Source organism: Manis pentadactyla, chromosome 7, assembly GCF_030020395.1.
Source record: "Manis pentadactyla isolate mManPen7 chromosome 7, mManPen7.hap1, whole genome shotgun sequence".
Taxonomy (NCBI): domain Eukaryota; kingdom Metazoa; phylum Chordata; class Mammalia; order Pholidota; family Manidae; genus Manis; species Manis pentadactyla.
Window position 1 is genome coordinate 116,042,642 of NC_080025.1, and position 14,043 is coordinate 116,056,684.

General features: G+C 34.6%; 1 protein-coding gene across 5 annotated transcripts in view; it reads right to left on the reverse strand.

The window, feature by feature from the left end:
• Positions 1-359: 359 nt before the first annotated feature.
• TFEC (transcription factor EC) overlaps positions 360-14,043 on the reverse strand; it is a 127,736-nt gene continuing 114,052 nt past the window's right edge. For all 5 annotated transcript variants that reach the window (XM_057504696.1, XM_057504695.1, XM_057504697.1 and 2 more), the window contains 5 exons: positions 13,499-13,613; positions 11,474-11,530; positions 7,814-7,889; positions 2,535-2,682; positions 360-1,664 (listed from right to left, as the gene is read on the reverse strand). In XM_057504696.1, the coding sequence (XP_057360679.1) occupies positions 1,284-1,664; positions 2,535-2,682; positions 7,814-7,889; positions 11,474-11,530; positions 13,499-13,613 (777 nt within the window). In that variant the 3' untranslated portion in view covers positions 360-1,283. The remainder of the gene's footprint in view (positions 1,665-2,534; positions 2,683-7,813; positions 7,890-11,473; positions 11,531-13,498; positions 13,614-14,043) is intronic.

Sequence of the window (14,043 nt, forward strand, 5' to 3'; positions counted from 1 at the left end):
CACTCGTGGAGGTCCAGCACAGAGCAACATGCTTGGTAAGTCAATTCCCAATCCTAAAACAAGCTCAAAAGAGAAAATTTTGAGTAAAGCATTGCAGATATAAATACTCTTAATAAATGTTAACAAAGCTAGTAAAGTTCAGAGGATACTCTTGAATATTTAATGCAAAGAGAACTATTATCCTCCACTCAGAGCTGAATGTAGCAAGAAAGAGTTTATGTTTAACTAATGATTTTGTCAGTTGGAAATTCGATTTTCAATATTTTGCCAATTTGGAGCAAAACTGTATCAATTAATTTACATCAAATTTTGGAGATAGTGATCAATTTTAAATACCCAATAAATGATCCTAGTAGGATCATTTTACTTACTGAAATTGAGTATCCAATATCTCTTCTTGATGAAGAAAAGAGGGTTTGAAATGTGATTTCTAATGCTTATTAGAAAATCAAAAGAGTGAAGGAAAAAAGAGAACACATACTACCTGCATCGTGCACCTGTTTGTGACTGTATGCTTGTGGGAAGGGATAAAGTTCTAGCCTGTATTCTTGAGGAAAGTATTCAGTGTTCCTTTTTCTGAATTGATCATGTCCCACAACTGTACAAAGAGACATTTAAGAATTAGTACAATTGAACTGACTAAAGGAATTAGGGTCTAATTTTAGAAATCAAAGTTTTTATAAATTTTCTGTACTTTATTGTGGAAAATGCTAATGTTTATTGTAGATTCACTTTCCAATTACAAGTGACATAACTTTTAAATCATTTCCCCTGTTAGGCTTGAATTCTGGACAATATGCCCCATCCGACAGTTGAGAATGGCAATGAGCCACGATGTCTGTTGATCTTGATTCTTGAAAATTAATATTTTAAGAGCTGACTAGGAAGGAGATGGAAGTGAATAACTAAGAAAAGGTTTGTTTATTTCAGTATGTCTGCTCTTTGCAGTCTGTTGGTTCCAACAGTAGCACATCACCAAGTTGCTACATTTCAAACACCAGTAGAGCTCTTTCCTTTGTTGTCCCTCTTTTCAGGAAAACAAAATTTAAGTAGATTCAGACTCCGCAGCCAAAGAAGAAAACATATTTTGTAATCCTCAGTAATTCAACACCATGTTTCTTCTTCCTGTGAATTCTTCTGTTGTTTCTGATTAGTCAGTTTTTCATGAACAATATATTCCTTTCAGAAGAATTAAGCCAAAGCAATTTATGAAACACAGAACATAATTGCATAGCACCAGTATGGAAGTGCTTCCCGGCTGATGAATTCAGCCTGTTTAGGTTTTATAACTCATCGTCATCATCTGAGCTAAAACTACTTCTCCTACTGCTCTCTTTGGAAACTGCAGGGGAAGTGGCAGATAACAGAGGATCTGATCCAAATGGAGATACTGCGTCATCCAGTAGCATGTCATCCAGTCTTTGTTCCTCTTTCAAAGCAGCACTAAATGATAAATCTGTGAAGTGTGACAAAGGATCAGAGAAGGCCATAGCTTGATCATAGAGCTCAGGGCTTGTCCCCTGAGATAGAGCCAGTTGTTGGCAATAGTCCCCTGAATTCTGCTCAGGATGAGTCTGCTGTTTGGTGATGTGAGCACCTAAGTCAACAGTGCCAAGGGAAGCCAGGGTTGGCAGACCATGAGCACGAGCTTGTATTTCTAGTTCCTGCAATTTCAAACAAGAATAAATAAGGACTTTGAAAGTGGACTTATATCTAGAAAATGAACCAGAAACAGAACCAAAATGTTAACAAGCATTCAAAATGAAGGGTAATAAATTTTATAAATATTCTATGCAAATAATAGGATGCAGTATATTTCTAATACCTGAAAAACAATCTTCAGATTAAAAAAAATTCTCCTCCCATTGCTGTTTAAAGGAATACATGACATATAATGGTCCTATGGTGGCTCAGACTATGGTACAGCCATTTGGAGATAGTGGAAAATCTTCCATTTTTTCTTCCTGATTAATTTCTCACTATAGGACCATTTCATGGAAACAGAGTAAGTGTTTTACCTGGCAATAAGCATGCCTACATAAAAAAGTCTTGAGAGTTATGAAAACCCATATTTTGATATTTTGTGTCACATAACAGATGTGGAGTCACTTAATATAAATTGGCACAATATGCCTTCAGGCAATGAAATCCATAGCAATATTATTAATGAAATAAAAGGGGGAGGGGAGAATTTAGTGTCCAATAATATCTAGAGAAACAAATGTTCTACTTATTATTTCGGCTGGGATAATACTGTGAATTTATAAGACTGGCTCTGTTTTCTGCATTTTGCAATTAGTTGTCATTCATTACATATTTTGAAAGCCAACTTGGTTTTCAAATCAAATCTGGACTTCTAATTAAAATCTAATTGAAACAACCCAATTCATAAACATCTAAAAGGCAATACAACTATCCTCAGGAGGAAAAATAATTGTTAATAGGAAAAAAAATATATGAGATTAATGAACAAAACTGATGACAGGTAAGTCATACATAAGCTATGGGGCTCATGGCAACATTCTTATAAAAACCTGAATGCGGAGTAGAAGCCGCCTGTTAGCCTGCTCTAATTTCTTCTGTCTGTGTTCTAATTCTCGGGCTCTCTGTTGTTCTTTTTGTAGCCACTTGATGTACTCCACTGATGCTTTTAGAATGGTTCCTTTGTTCCAGCGCATATCACTGTAGAACGGAGAGATAACCTTTTCACAATTGTGCGTGTCAGCAGAATTCATAAGAACTTACAAAATCTTTTACATTAATATGAAATAATGATTTACATGACTATTATTCACTCTTAGATATTATTGCTTCTGAATAGAAATTTTAATAGAATAGTTAAGAAGCCCTTATATAGTAAAATTAATCCCAGAATGAAAATAAGTGTCAAAAGAAAGTAATAAAGTGGCTTTTTGTGGGAGAGCTAAATGCAATATCATGATTCTACCATTACAGTTTTTATATTTTTAGTGAAAATTGCTTTTATTATTAACTCTGAGATTAAAATCTATGTGCAGTATTTCTGCATTAATGAACTAGGAAATGTACATTACTGAGGACTTAAGCCTAAATTTTTTAAGATCATTTCAAATGTACCAATCTTTTAACCTACTTTCTAATAAGGTTGCTTTTATGCTTCTAAGAAAAAAAAATAAGGCCCCTCCTGAATGGTGATCCTGAGTGATTGTGATACAAATCAGAGTTTGGCAACATCCCTCTATTCAATAGAGCAAAACTTTCTAGAATCATTAGGCAAATTTTTCTGTACAAAAAGCATCAATATTTTCTTAATAAACTGGATATCCATTTTTAAATAAATTTAAGGTAAGTAAATACAATTAAATATTACCAGATAATCTTTCAGGCTGTAACATTGAAAAAGTATTTTATTAAAACATTTTTAAGACAGAAGAAATGATGAATCTGGAATAACAGAATAGACTACTGATTTTACCATCTGAAAACATACATCAATGAACTTAATACTGTATGAGAACTGATAATACATGTTGCAAATGAGGCCAAATTAATTGCTAAAAGTTAATCAGAGCTGTTGAAAAACTTGATGAATTCTTTATTTAGAATCATGAGATTAAAAAAAATAATGCTGAAAGTAAGCATGTAAGTAAGTAAGCATGCAGAGAAATATTTTAAAGACTTTATATTGCATATATTTTTAGTTTATGTGAGCTATGTGAAATATATTGAACTTAATGTATATATTTATTAAGTGATCTGAAGTGGGAAAATATAGCTTATGAAAAATCTGACTTGCATATGCCTCACTGGAAGTCCAGATTAGATGGCAATTCCATTAGCTGCAACAAATTAAAAGAAGATACGTTTTTCTACTAGCAGATGAAAATGCTTAGTAGGCCTGGATAAGCTCTCTTCCACTGAAATGAATATTTTCATATACAAACATTACCAGTGTCTGTCTCAGTTTGAAATGCTTTGTCAGGGCTCCAGGGCTATAACAGGTGTTGGTCTTAGCCCATTCATAGTGATTTATCTGGTGGTGGGAAGGCTAGGAAACAGAGGCTGCTTCTGTCATTAAACCAAGAAGATATCTGTAAACTGAAACGTGAACTCCTGAATTAAAACTTTAAGCAGTGGCAGGAGCCTATTACGGCCCTAAGTGTGTTTCATTTCTTCTCATGGGAAGAAAACCTTGAAGGAGGGAGGAGTAAGATGAGAAGGATAATGCTAGTCAACTTTGAAGTCTAAGGTACTATTTATTTAGCTCTAAAAAATCCTTCAAAATGGTGGTAGAGACCACACAATAGGTCTCCCTACAATTTCAACCTGATGTCATTTGCACTAAAATTTAAAAAGTTCGCTCTATCTTAAAGCCATTTTTATATATGTTAAAACATTTTTCAAATGTATTGAGGTGTTTACCTCTCTTCCAAGATAATTTCAAGCAGCTAGGCATTAAAAACATATATAATATTAACAAATAAAAAGCCATGCCTAAGGAATGAATGTTGATACCGGCTTTTCATTATCTACAAAACAATTCTCCTTAAAGAACTTAAAATTTGGTGGGGGGAGTTAAAGGCTTGAATGCATTCAGGGCTAAAGCAGATAATAAAAATGCATACATTGGAGTGTAAGTGTGGCCAGGCCAAAGCATGGGAAAGGCATGACCTGCTGCTGTCACTGTAGGAGTCCCACCCACTCACAAGCATTAAAAAATAGAAGAGGAAGAAGCAAGACACAGTGACGGGTTTGATTTTTCTTGCTTCCACTGACATTTTATGACTTCTGATTTAGAAAGTCTTGTTAAGTCTCATGCAGTACTTCAACTACCATTCTTACACAAAAGCAAGAAGTTCTAACTACAGAGGAAGAAGACCACATCAACTTTGTAAAAAAAAAAAAACACCTGTCATCTATTTTAGAAATAAAATAGTAGAAACACAAAAGTTTTTAAAATAGGAACTGATCTTATTCATTTTAATGGTTGCAGTCACTTACTCAAAAATTAGACTGAAACTTAATAAACTCAAACTGAAATTTTGTTTGATCTTTTTAGATCCACTTTTTGTTAACTTTACCATTGCCACAACATGGTAATGGCATTTCTCTGAAGTGTGTTAGAGTGAGTAACGTTTCTCTGAACTTGCCTCCTCTATTTTAACCCATACTCTTTCCCCACTAATTTCATTCTCTGTTAACTTTTGAATTATCCATAGTAGCACCTGAAAATTTAACAAATGAATCCAAAATAATGCCATAGAGGAAGTGGCTACTCTTAGGCCCATGGACCAAGACTTTACTTCTCAGACCCATTTTAAAAAGCTACATTCTGGATTCAACCAAGGGACTCACACTGGTGAGCCCCACAGAGGGACACAAGAGGAACACACAAGGCCACAGTGAGCCAAGGGATAAGATGTGTTGAAATAGAACTGGCATTGGATGTCTGGAGCACCATGGCTGGCAGCGAAGTGGCTTTTCTGCCTTGTTTTGTGAAGGGATCAACATAGAAGTACCTTCTATGACCTAGAGGTCATAGGCTACCTTTTGATACACCTAGGTACTAATTAATGTGTTTTTAGTTAGACCCAAAATAAATATAATTTACCTACATATAACATAATGCAATTAAAATAAATAATTCTCCTTTCTGAAATCCATAAAGAACAGACACTTAAGTATGCTTACAGTGTGGTTTTCTTGTTTATGGTCCCTTTCAGATACGATTCTATAATTAATTGGTTTTCCATTTCTAGACAGGGGCAGGCAAACTACAATCTGTTGTCTGTTTTTGTCAATATAGTGTCATTGGATATAGTCATGCTCATTCATGTACACATTGCCCATGTCTGCTCTCATGCTACAGTGGCAGAGTAAAAAATTGCAACCAAGACTATATGGTCCACAGAGCTTGAAATATTCACTATTTGACCCTTTACAGGAAAAGTTTGCCATCTTCTTTTCTAGACAATGACTGGGATCTAGAAAGGAGACTTTTTATTACCTAGCTTCTATAAAAATGTAGACTAACAATAACCCTCACATAACCTTTAAAACTAGTACATTATTCTCATACATATTATTTGACTTTTTAAATAAAAACTCAAAAATACAATTGGTGCCTTACAGGCATGGTGACATCTGAAGATGCTCAGTTAGGCTTAAAAACCCAATCTTATAGGCTCATTTATCTGCTTATAACCGTGCCCTGGGATTGTGGGTTAGTTCTACCAGTTACAAGAGAAGCTCTTTTAACTGAATTTTACCTAATCACTTTCAGGATTAATTAATTCCCTTTGTGACACCCACTGTGACAAAACAAAGTAGGCAATAGAGGTCATAGGCTACCTTCTGACACACCTACGTACTTCTGATACCCTTGTGGTAACATGTACTTATCGAGAGGTGGTAAAATTAATGTCCATTGTTATAATGATAATATAATTAAATTATAAGTACATTAACTAATTAAATATGAATGCAAAAAAGAAGAAGGCATTTATAGAAAGTTACTGTTTTAAGAAAATTATATGAAAAGTTTTGGAAAAATTGAAAATATTAATAAAGGTAAGTTGACACAATTATGTTGTAAAAATTTGGTGTAAACATTTAAGTGTTTGTTTTATTTTAAAGAAATTGAAATAGAGTAGTCTAAGTGTTTGTTTTATTTTAAAGAAATTGAAATAGAGTAGTTTTTTGTGTTTTTATGTATTTTTGTGTGTGTATAGTTTATATATATATACAAGAAAGAAAAATTGAAAACATATGCAAACAAAAAGGCTTGGCCTTATATCAAATGTTTGGTAAGTGCGATTTACATTTTAAGTCTTAAAAAGAAAGTCCTACCAGGAAAATGGGTATTTTCTTCTGCTAATAGACAGTTGAGTGCTGAGAGACTTTAAAGGATTTGAAGTAATTGGCAGAGCCTCCAGTAAGACAGCTTCTCAGACTCTCTGACCAGTTCTTTCTGCCATTCTACTCCAGATACCTTTTCTACTTAACACACCCTATGAGGATAAATATTACAATCTGTTCTACTAAAAATTATTGATCAAGTGAATTGGCACATGTGGATTTAAGGAAAGAGTATTTCTAAATTTCATAAATAATACTTTACCAAACATTATTGTTTCTGAATAATGGATAATTGCCAGTACTTGGAGAGGCCAGTTCTCAGTTTGAATGAAGCATTTTTAAAGTCATTATTATTGCTAGAGATCATGATTTCATGTTTTTGGAGAAATATGCAGCATTCTAACTTGATACTTTGATTAATCAACTACTCCTTGAAATTTACAACCTCACTCATCTTGTTTAATTGGCTTCATGTCCATGACCCTGAAATCTGGCTGAAAATGTAATTATACTAACCAATTATTGGTTGGCCTCAATTAGCATGTTTTTACAATTCCATTTTTTACTTACATGTCTCCAGAATTTTGGAGCCTCTGAAAATCCAACAATTCAATTTTCATGTACACATAAAATCTTACACTGGAAGAATTGCTATAACCACAAATTGAGTATCCCAGTGTCAAAGACAACCCTTGATACTACCACTAAATCTGCCAATATTGAAAAGGAGTTCTATGAACTGAGAAGAAAAAATCATTTCCTATAGCTCAAAAAGGCAAGTGTTAGTAACAACACCGATGCCTCATAACTATCAGTCTTGAATAGATATTTAAATATGAGACCAGCAGTAGCCTTATCTTTAAACTAAGCTGCTTAGTTTCCTAGTCATTCGTTCTCCCCTCTCCCTCTTCCCTCTCACCCAGTTTTGGGGGTACTGAAACCATAACATTATTATAGAAACGACTGTTGAACTCACGGATCATTAGACTTGGGAATAAGAGTGCCAAGCTCCTTGATTCGGTAATTAATATTATACCTTCTTCTTCTTTCAACTATTAAAAATGAAATATTATTGATTATTTTCATTAAAGCACAATTCACTTTTGGTCAGCTGTAAACTTTCTTAATGATCTTTAAAAGACAATGAGCGAAAAAACTTCTGTTTAGTTAAAACAGTGTGTTTTGAAAATAAATGAAAAGTTCTAGTACATTTTATTCTAAAAGCAATAATAACATTAAAATCATGATTCTATTATTCATAACATTTTAAAAACATTCTTTCTCAAAAACACTTTTTTTATTCTTTGAAATGTTATATTTATACTGAAATATATTATATATATATATATATCCTATTTGATCATTATTTCACACATATGCATTTTGTCAGTCCATCAGTATTACAATCTTCTGAGGTCAGCACCATGCTTTATTCTTCTCATATACTCTCCTGGAAGCCTACACAAAATTTGGTACATAGTAGGTGTGTGTCCCTTGGGGGCAGGGACCATTTCTTCCTCATATTTGTATCCCCAGAGGGTTTGGCATATAGGAGATGCTAAATAAATATATGTTGATTAGACCGTAAATATATCTTTCTAATTTAAAAATGTTCAATAACATACAGAGCAGTGTTTTTCAAATTGTGATGTGCATCAGACATACCTACAGGGATTGTTAAGATGGATGTATGCCCCATACCTAGAGATTCTGATTTTAGTAGGTCTGATTTGGGACCCAAGAATTTGCATTTCTAACAAGTTCCCTGGTGATGCTGATACTTTATCTAGAGCCCACACTTTGAGAACTGCCACTATAGGTTCTCATTCAGGGGCTTCTGTTTGCATCAACATGCACTCATTGTTCATGGAAATTCTGTACATCTAGCAAATGTTCAAAAATGTCAGATACACAAATAAGCAGAGTTTCCTGTATTGACCCTTATCTAAGAGCAGTCTTGCAGAGCATAGTCCATTTTCCTTGTATCAAGAGCCATGTCATATAATAATACTTTCTTTTCAGTATATAGCATTTTTAAAGCTTTCCAGAGAAATGAAGGAAGAAAAAAGTCTTGAAGAAGCTGATCACATATCAAAAATTTTGGAAAAATACCTAAATAATTCATGCTTGAAAGTCAAGATCTGCTACTGAAAATAAGTCATGAAAGAATATCACTTGTCTTGGTGAACCTCTCAAAGCAATTTACCACAAATGGATTTGACCTTCAGGAATAATACATTGACATTCCTCTAAAATTAGAATATAATTGATTCCCGAGTGAGTTTATTTTCCCTCTTTATCAACCTTGCTTTTCCCCTGTGCATGTGATTAAAAAGACAATGATACTACATAAAAAAAAAACTGAAAAGAAAATAAACAAAGGTAAAGCTGATAGAAATACATATATATTTCACAGTGAGAATTTATTAATCATTCTGTGTTCAGACATACTCATTCCTCTATTATAAAACAGACTTTTAAATACAAGATGAAGAACAGTTATGAAGGATGTTCACAGTTTTATCTTAAAATAGGGGGCTGATTTAGTCCTATAATATTTCTCCAAAATCTATTATTTAATTGAACCTTATGTAAAATATCAGAAGTTCCTACTCTACTCAGATTGTGCTTAATAAATTTTTTAATGGCTAACTCTAATGAGGACTTTGGTTCCTCAATGTCCTCATATCTAGTACAAGTGATTCATAAAGGAGTCAAGTTTTAAGAAATTTCTAAGTTATTTCATTCCATGTACAGTTTCACTCTTCATGAAGTTTTTTATATGTTCATTTATTTCTGTCCTCAGATCCTAGGCAAGGAGGCCCCTGTCCTGGACCCCTTACTTTAGAGGAGCCACTTTTGCTTTCTCCCCACTGAACAAGGCAGCCATAGACCCACTCTGGGCAATTTGCACCAAGAATGTTCTCCCAAATTTCCTGAGCCCACTTTCAGACACTGTGCAGGCCACTTCCCAGACGCATCCTCCTGAGGGGGGCCATGACACCAGTGTGCTCACCCATAGGCCCAAGAAGTGGGCAATGGACAGTTGCTTACAGAGCTGTATACAGAGCTTGAATGTACAGGATGAGGTGCTCACACTCATGTCTGAGGTCACTGGCAGCACCCATGGGAACTGGGCGTGGGGAGAGAAATGAGATGGGCTGCTGGCTGAGGGCTAGCATTGCCCCACCCTGACATTCCCACTGAGCTGAGGAACTGAGAATTCTAGGTTCACACTTGGCCTTTCAGCCTTTAGGAAGGATAGAGCATACTTAATGGTTAAAATATAACTCATGCTAGAAAGGCTAAATTAAGCAGTATAATTTAAAGAGTCAGACACCTGGTTAAGTGGGTCTTCATTTGTCCTCTTGCCACGATTCTCATAAATTTTAGGGGTTGTCCTAGATCATTATATTTAATATGTGATATTAATTTTTCAACATTGATGTCTCCAAAAAGCAAGATCACTCAGTAAGGGGATCCCTCAGTAAGGGGACTTTGATAATGGACATACCAAGCACCCATCACATTTTACATTAAATGGCCTGTTGTTTAAACTGCAGATGCAGAGAGAAGAAGGAGTAAGGAGAGTGACAGCAGGATTAAAACTAAGAGAGGAGACCATAGTTCCCTGATGGTTTAATTATATCAACAATTAGTTCTTCCCACTCAAACTCTGTCTGTCTTATAAGCTGGACCCAAGCTTATCTGCTCTACCACTAAGGGCTTTGGAAGCAGATCATTTCCCTCTCCACGACTACCCTGAGGACAGTCACAACCACGTGTCAGCTCTTTCCTCAAGATCACACGGTCCACAAACTGAGCACCCTGTGACTAGGCAGGTATACTCTGAACAGACAAATGCAGTTTGCATAGGTATGTGTAGAATCACTTTCAGTTAATCACATATATGGAAATTCCTGGTTTGTATTAGAGCTTTAAAGTTCTTATTTTATTTTATTCTTGTCTCATTTTTTGATTTGGCTGCTGGAAATGAAGGGCTTCACACTCAATCAGTCAAGCTCACTGGAGACAGTTAAGCACTTGAGACATGACCAAACACCACCAAACAACATTCCGGCTCAGCTGATTCTCCATCACGTGTGACCCATTATCAGAGTGAAGCTGACCCCCGAAGGCATCGGAGACATACTTTTGCAGAGGTGGAATCCAACAGGATAATATAAGCAGTATCTTTCAGATAACTTATCATTAGCAAGGGAGGAGCAGATTGCACAGAAAGACAAGACCTGGAAATACATTTAGTGCTACTTACATGGTGTGTATTTCCTAAAGTCACTTTGATCTCTTTAAACCTCTGAGGCAATGAGTCACAACCGAGTTTAAATGTAACTCAACCCACTCAGTTCTGTCACATGTAGTCTTCTTGAGAGAAAGAGTATGTGTGATTAAGGAGAGAATTTGAGATGTTTTACTTTGTAAAAATGTATCGCATTTCTGAAGGTTAATGTTTAAATTTCCTAAGATAGCTCAACTAGTGAGCATGTACTATTCATTTTAGTCATCTGACCTCAAAATACTTATGGAGGGACAATAAAAAAACACACATTTTAACCTCCATGTATTTCCTTTTGGATTAATTAAATTTATTTGGAAAAAAGGAAAATATACTCACTGAGGTTGTGGTTGTCTTTTTTTTGTCTTTCTTTTGCCAAAGCTCGAGTATCAGTTTCTGATCAAAAGGAAGATAATTGAAACAGTACTTAGTTCTACTTTACAGCACCTACATTCAACATAATTTAGAAATACTAGATGAAGGTACAATATTACTTGCTCCATAAAATAATAATATTTTATGCAAATATTTAGAAATGTGGAGCAGAGTATTCTTTTACTAAAAGGCAATGGCAAACCCTTTAGGCTTTGAGTAGTAAAGCTTGGATTTGTATTCTGGCTCTCCATTTAATAACCTCGTGATCTATTATTTTCTGTGCCTCAGCCTCCTCATCTGTAAAATTGGTATAATTAATATAATACCTACCTAATAATCACTGTGATGGTTACAAGAGGTACAGTGCACAGCAAATATTAAACTTTCAATTATCATTACGATTTCCAGAATTATAAGATTATTCAAAATTATTCCAATCTAAACTTTAACGACCTACATGTTTCATAAATAATTATGATGTCTACAATCCAGGAGTTGGAACTAGTTACATTTCTCAGATATTCCTATCAAGCCACTCCAGACTTCCTGTAAATGACCCTCTCTGTGCCACATGGTTGTGAGCATTTGTGAGGGTCAGCCTCCAGCACAGCCCACAATGATTCTCACTCGTGATACTCACACCCTTGGTAGTTCTGCCCTCACTGAATAGGGGTGACCTGTGAAAACTATACAATATTGTGGAAATGACTAGTGTGGCTTCCAAGACTAGGTCATAAAAGATAATACAGTTGCCCTTTGGTGTCTCTTGGTGAAAACAGCAGCTGTCAGCTCTTTGGAGAGGCTCACGTGTAAAGAATCATGGCTGCTTGCCAGCTAGCAGCCTGAACCTGCAGGACCTGTGAGTGAACCTACATATGCCATCCTCCTGCTTGGGAGTGCATCCTCCTGTCCTTCAGGTGTCCACTGTCTGTATATCTGGCCAATATCTTGATGCAACCTAATGAGAAACTCTGAGCCAGAACCCATTTTCTAAGTCACCCCTGGATTTTTTCCCCACAGACATTGTATGAGATAAGAAATATAACAAATGTTTATCACTTCAGGTTGTTAAGTTTTTTTGTTTCTTTTTAACACAGCAATAGATACTGTAGTGTTGCTTGAATTATTCTAGTTTTTAAAGTAATATAGGAATATATTTGTTCATTTAAAACTGTATTCATTACTTGCAGTTTAAATATTTTGAATGCATAGACAGTTTTTAGTTATTGATTAGACTCCAAGGATGGATAAATTGCATGTACTAAAAATGTTAATATTAACTGTGTAAAAATTGCTAAAGACCAATGTTACAGAAATGTCAACAGAATTTAATTTTGTTCTTAAGGAGGACCACTGAATTTATAAGTCAGGAAATCCTTATTTTGATCTACTTCTGCCTCTAATCAGCTGTATGACTTTGGGAAAATAACTCCTCAGACACTTCATTTCCTCATCTATATACTGGAGGAACTTGACAGTGTCCCTATAATTCCTTTGAATTGTAACTGCTCTGAAATGTACTAGTGAAAATTGAGGTCTGTTTACGCCCTTGAGAAAGCTAAATGTATCTATCATGAAATTCATCAAGCAAGCTAAAAATGGGAAAATCTAATTAGTTGTCTTATATCAAATTCTACATACAAAAAATACTAGTTTTCCCTAATTGGTTATTTTGTGACCATGTTAATAATTATATTTTTTCAATATCAAAATGAGGAACTTAGCTGAGTTGTCATATATATGTGGGTAGAGCATCTGTGTATATTTTCTTAGTTCCCAAAATAATACATCAATTCAGGTGAACTGTAAGTTACATTAACTTACTGTTTAGGTGTCATAGGAAAAATAAAAGGATTCACTCTCTAGATGGCTCACATTTTAACTATTCTGATAATATTTTTAAAATTCTATTTACCTTGTTAATATGTATTGCTCATAACTTATGTAGTTGACAGAAACAAAAGGATAAAATTATGAAAGCAACATTACCTGTAATTTCTCTTTTCATTGGTAGGCTACTTGGACAGGAAGCACTTGTAAGGCCCATATTAACTGGTGAAATTCCCTGCTCACCACCATACACATTCAAAATACTTCCGGATAACTTTTGAGGAAAAAGGAAGAAAAGATCAATCAAACCTTTTGTGGACATTTATATATTAGTTGTATATTTTAAATTTACCACTTCAGTAATAATAACTTGTAGTACATGTAGCATTTTAATTTTAAACAAGGGTGAGTATGCATTGACTTTTTAAAATCATACAGGATGCTTGTGGATATATTAAAATGTTTTTTTTTGTATTTAAGCAAAAAGAGAAATTAGCTCATTACAAAGAAAAAATCTGGTTAATTTTTACAGTTATAGGGGTTTGATCTAGCACATTACCTGGTTATAAATTTTAAGAGGTTAAAAATGTCATTTGAACAAAAATCAATATACGTATTTGCAAAGCAGGAAAGTTCATTGCATATTATAAATGAGGTATGATGGGTGAACATTTTGGAAGATTTCTTAGTACCAACTGTGCTAC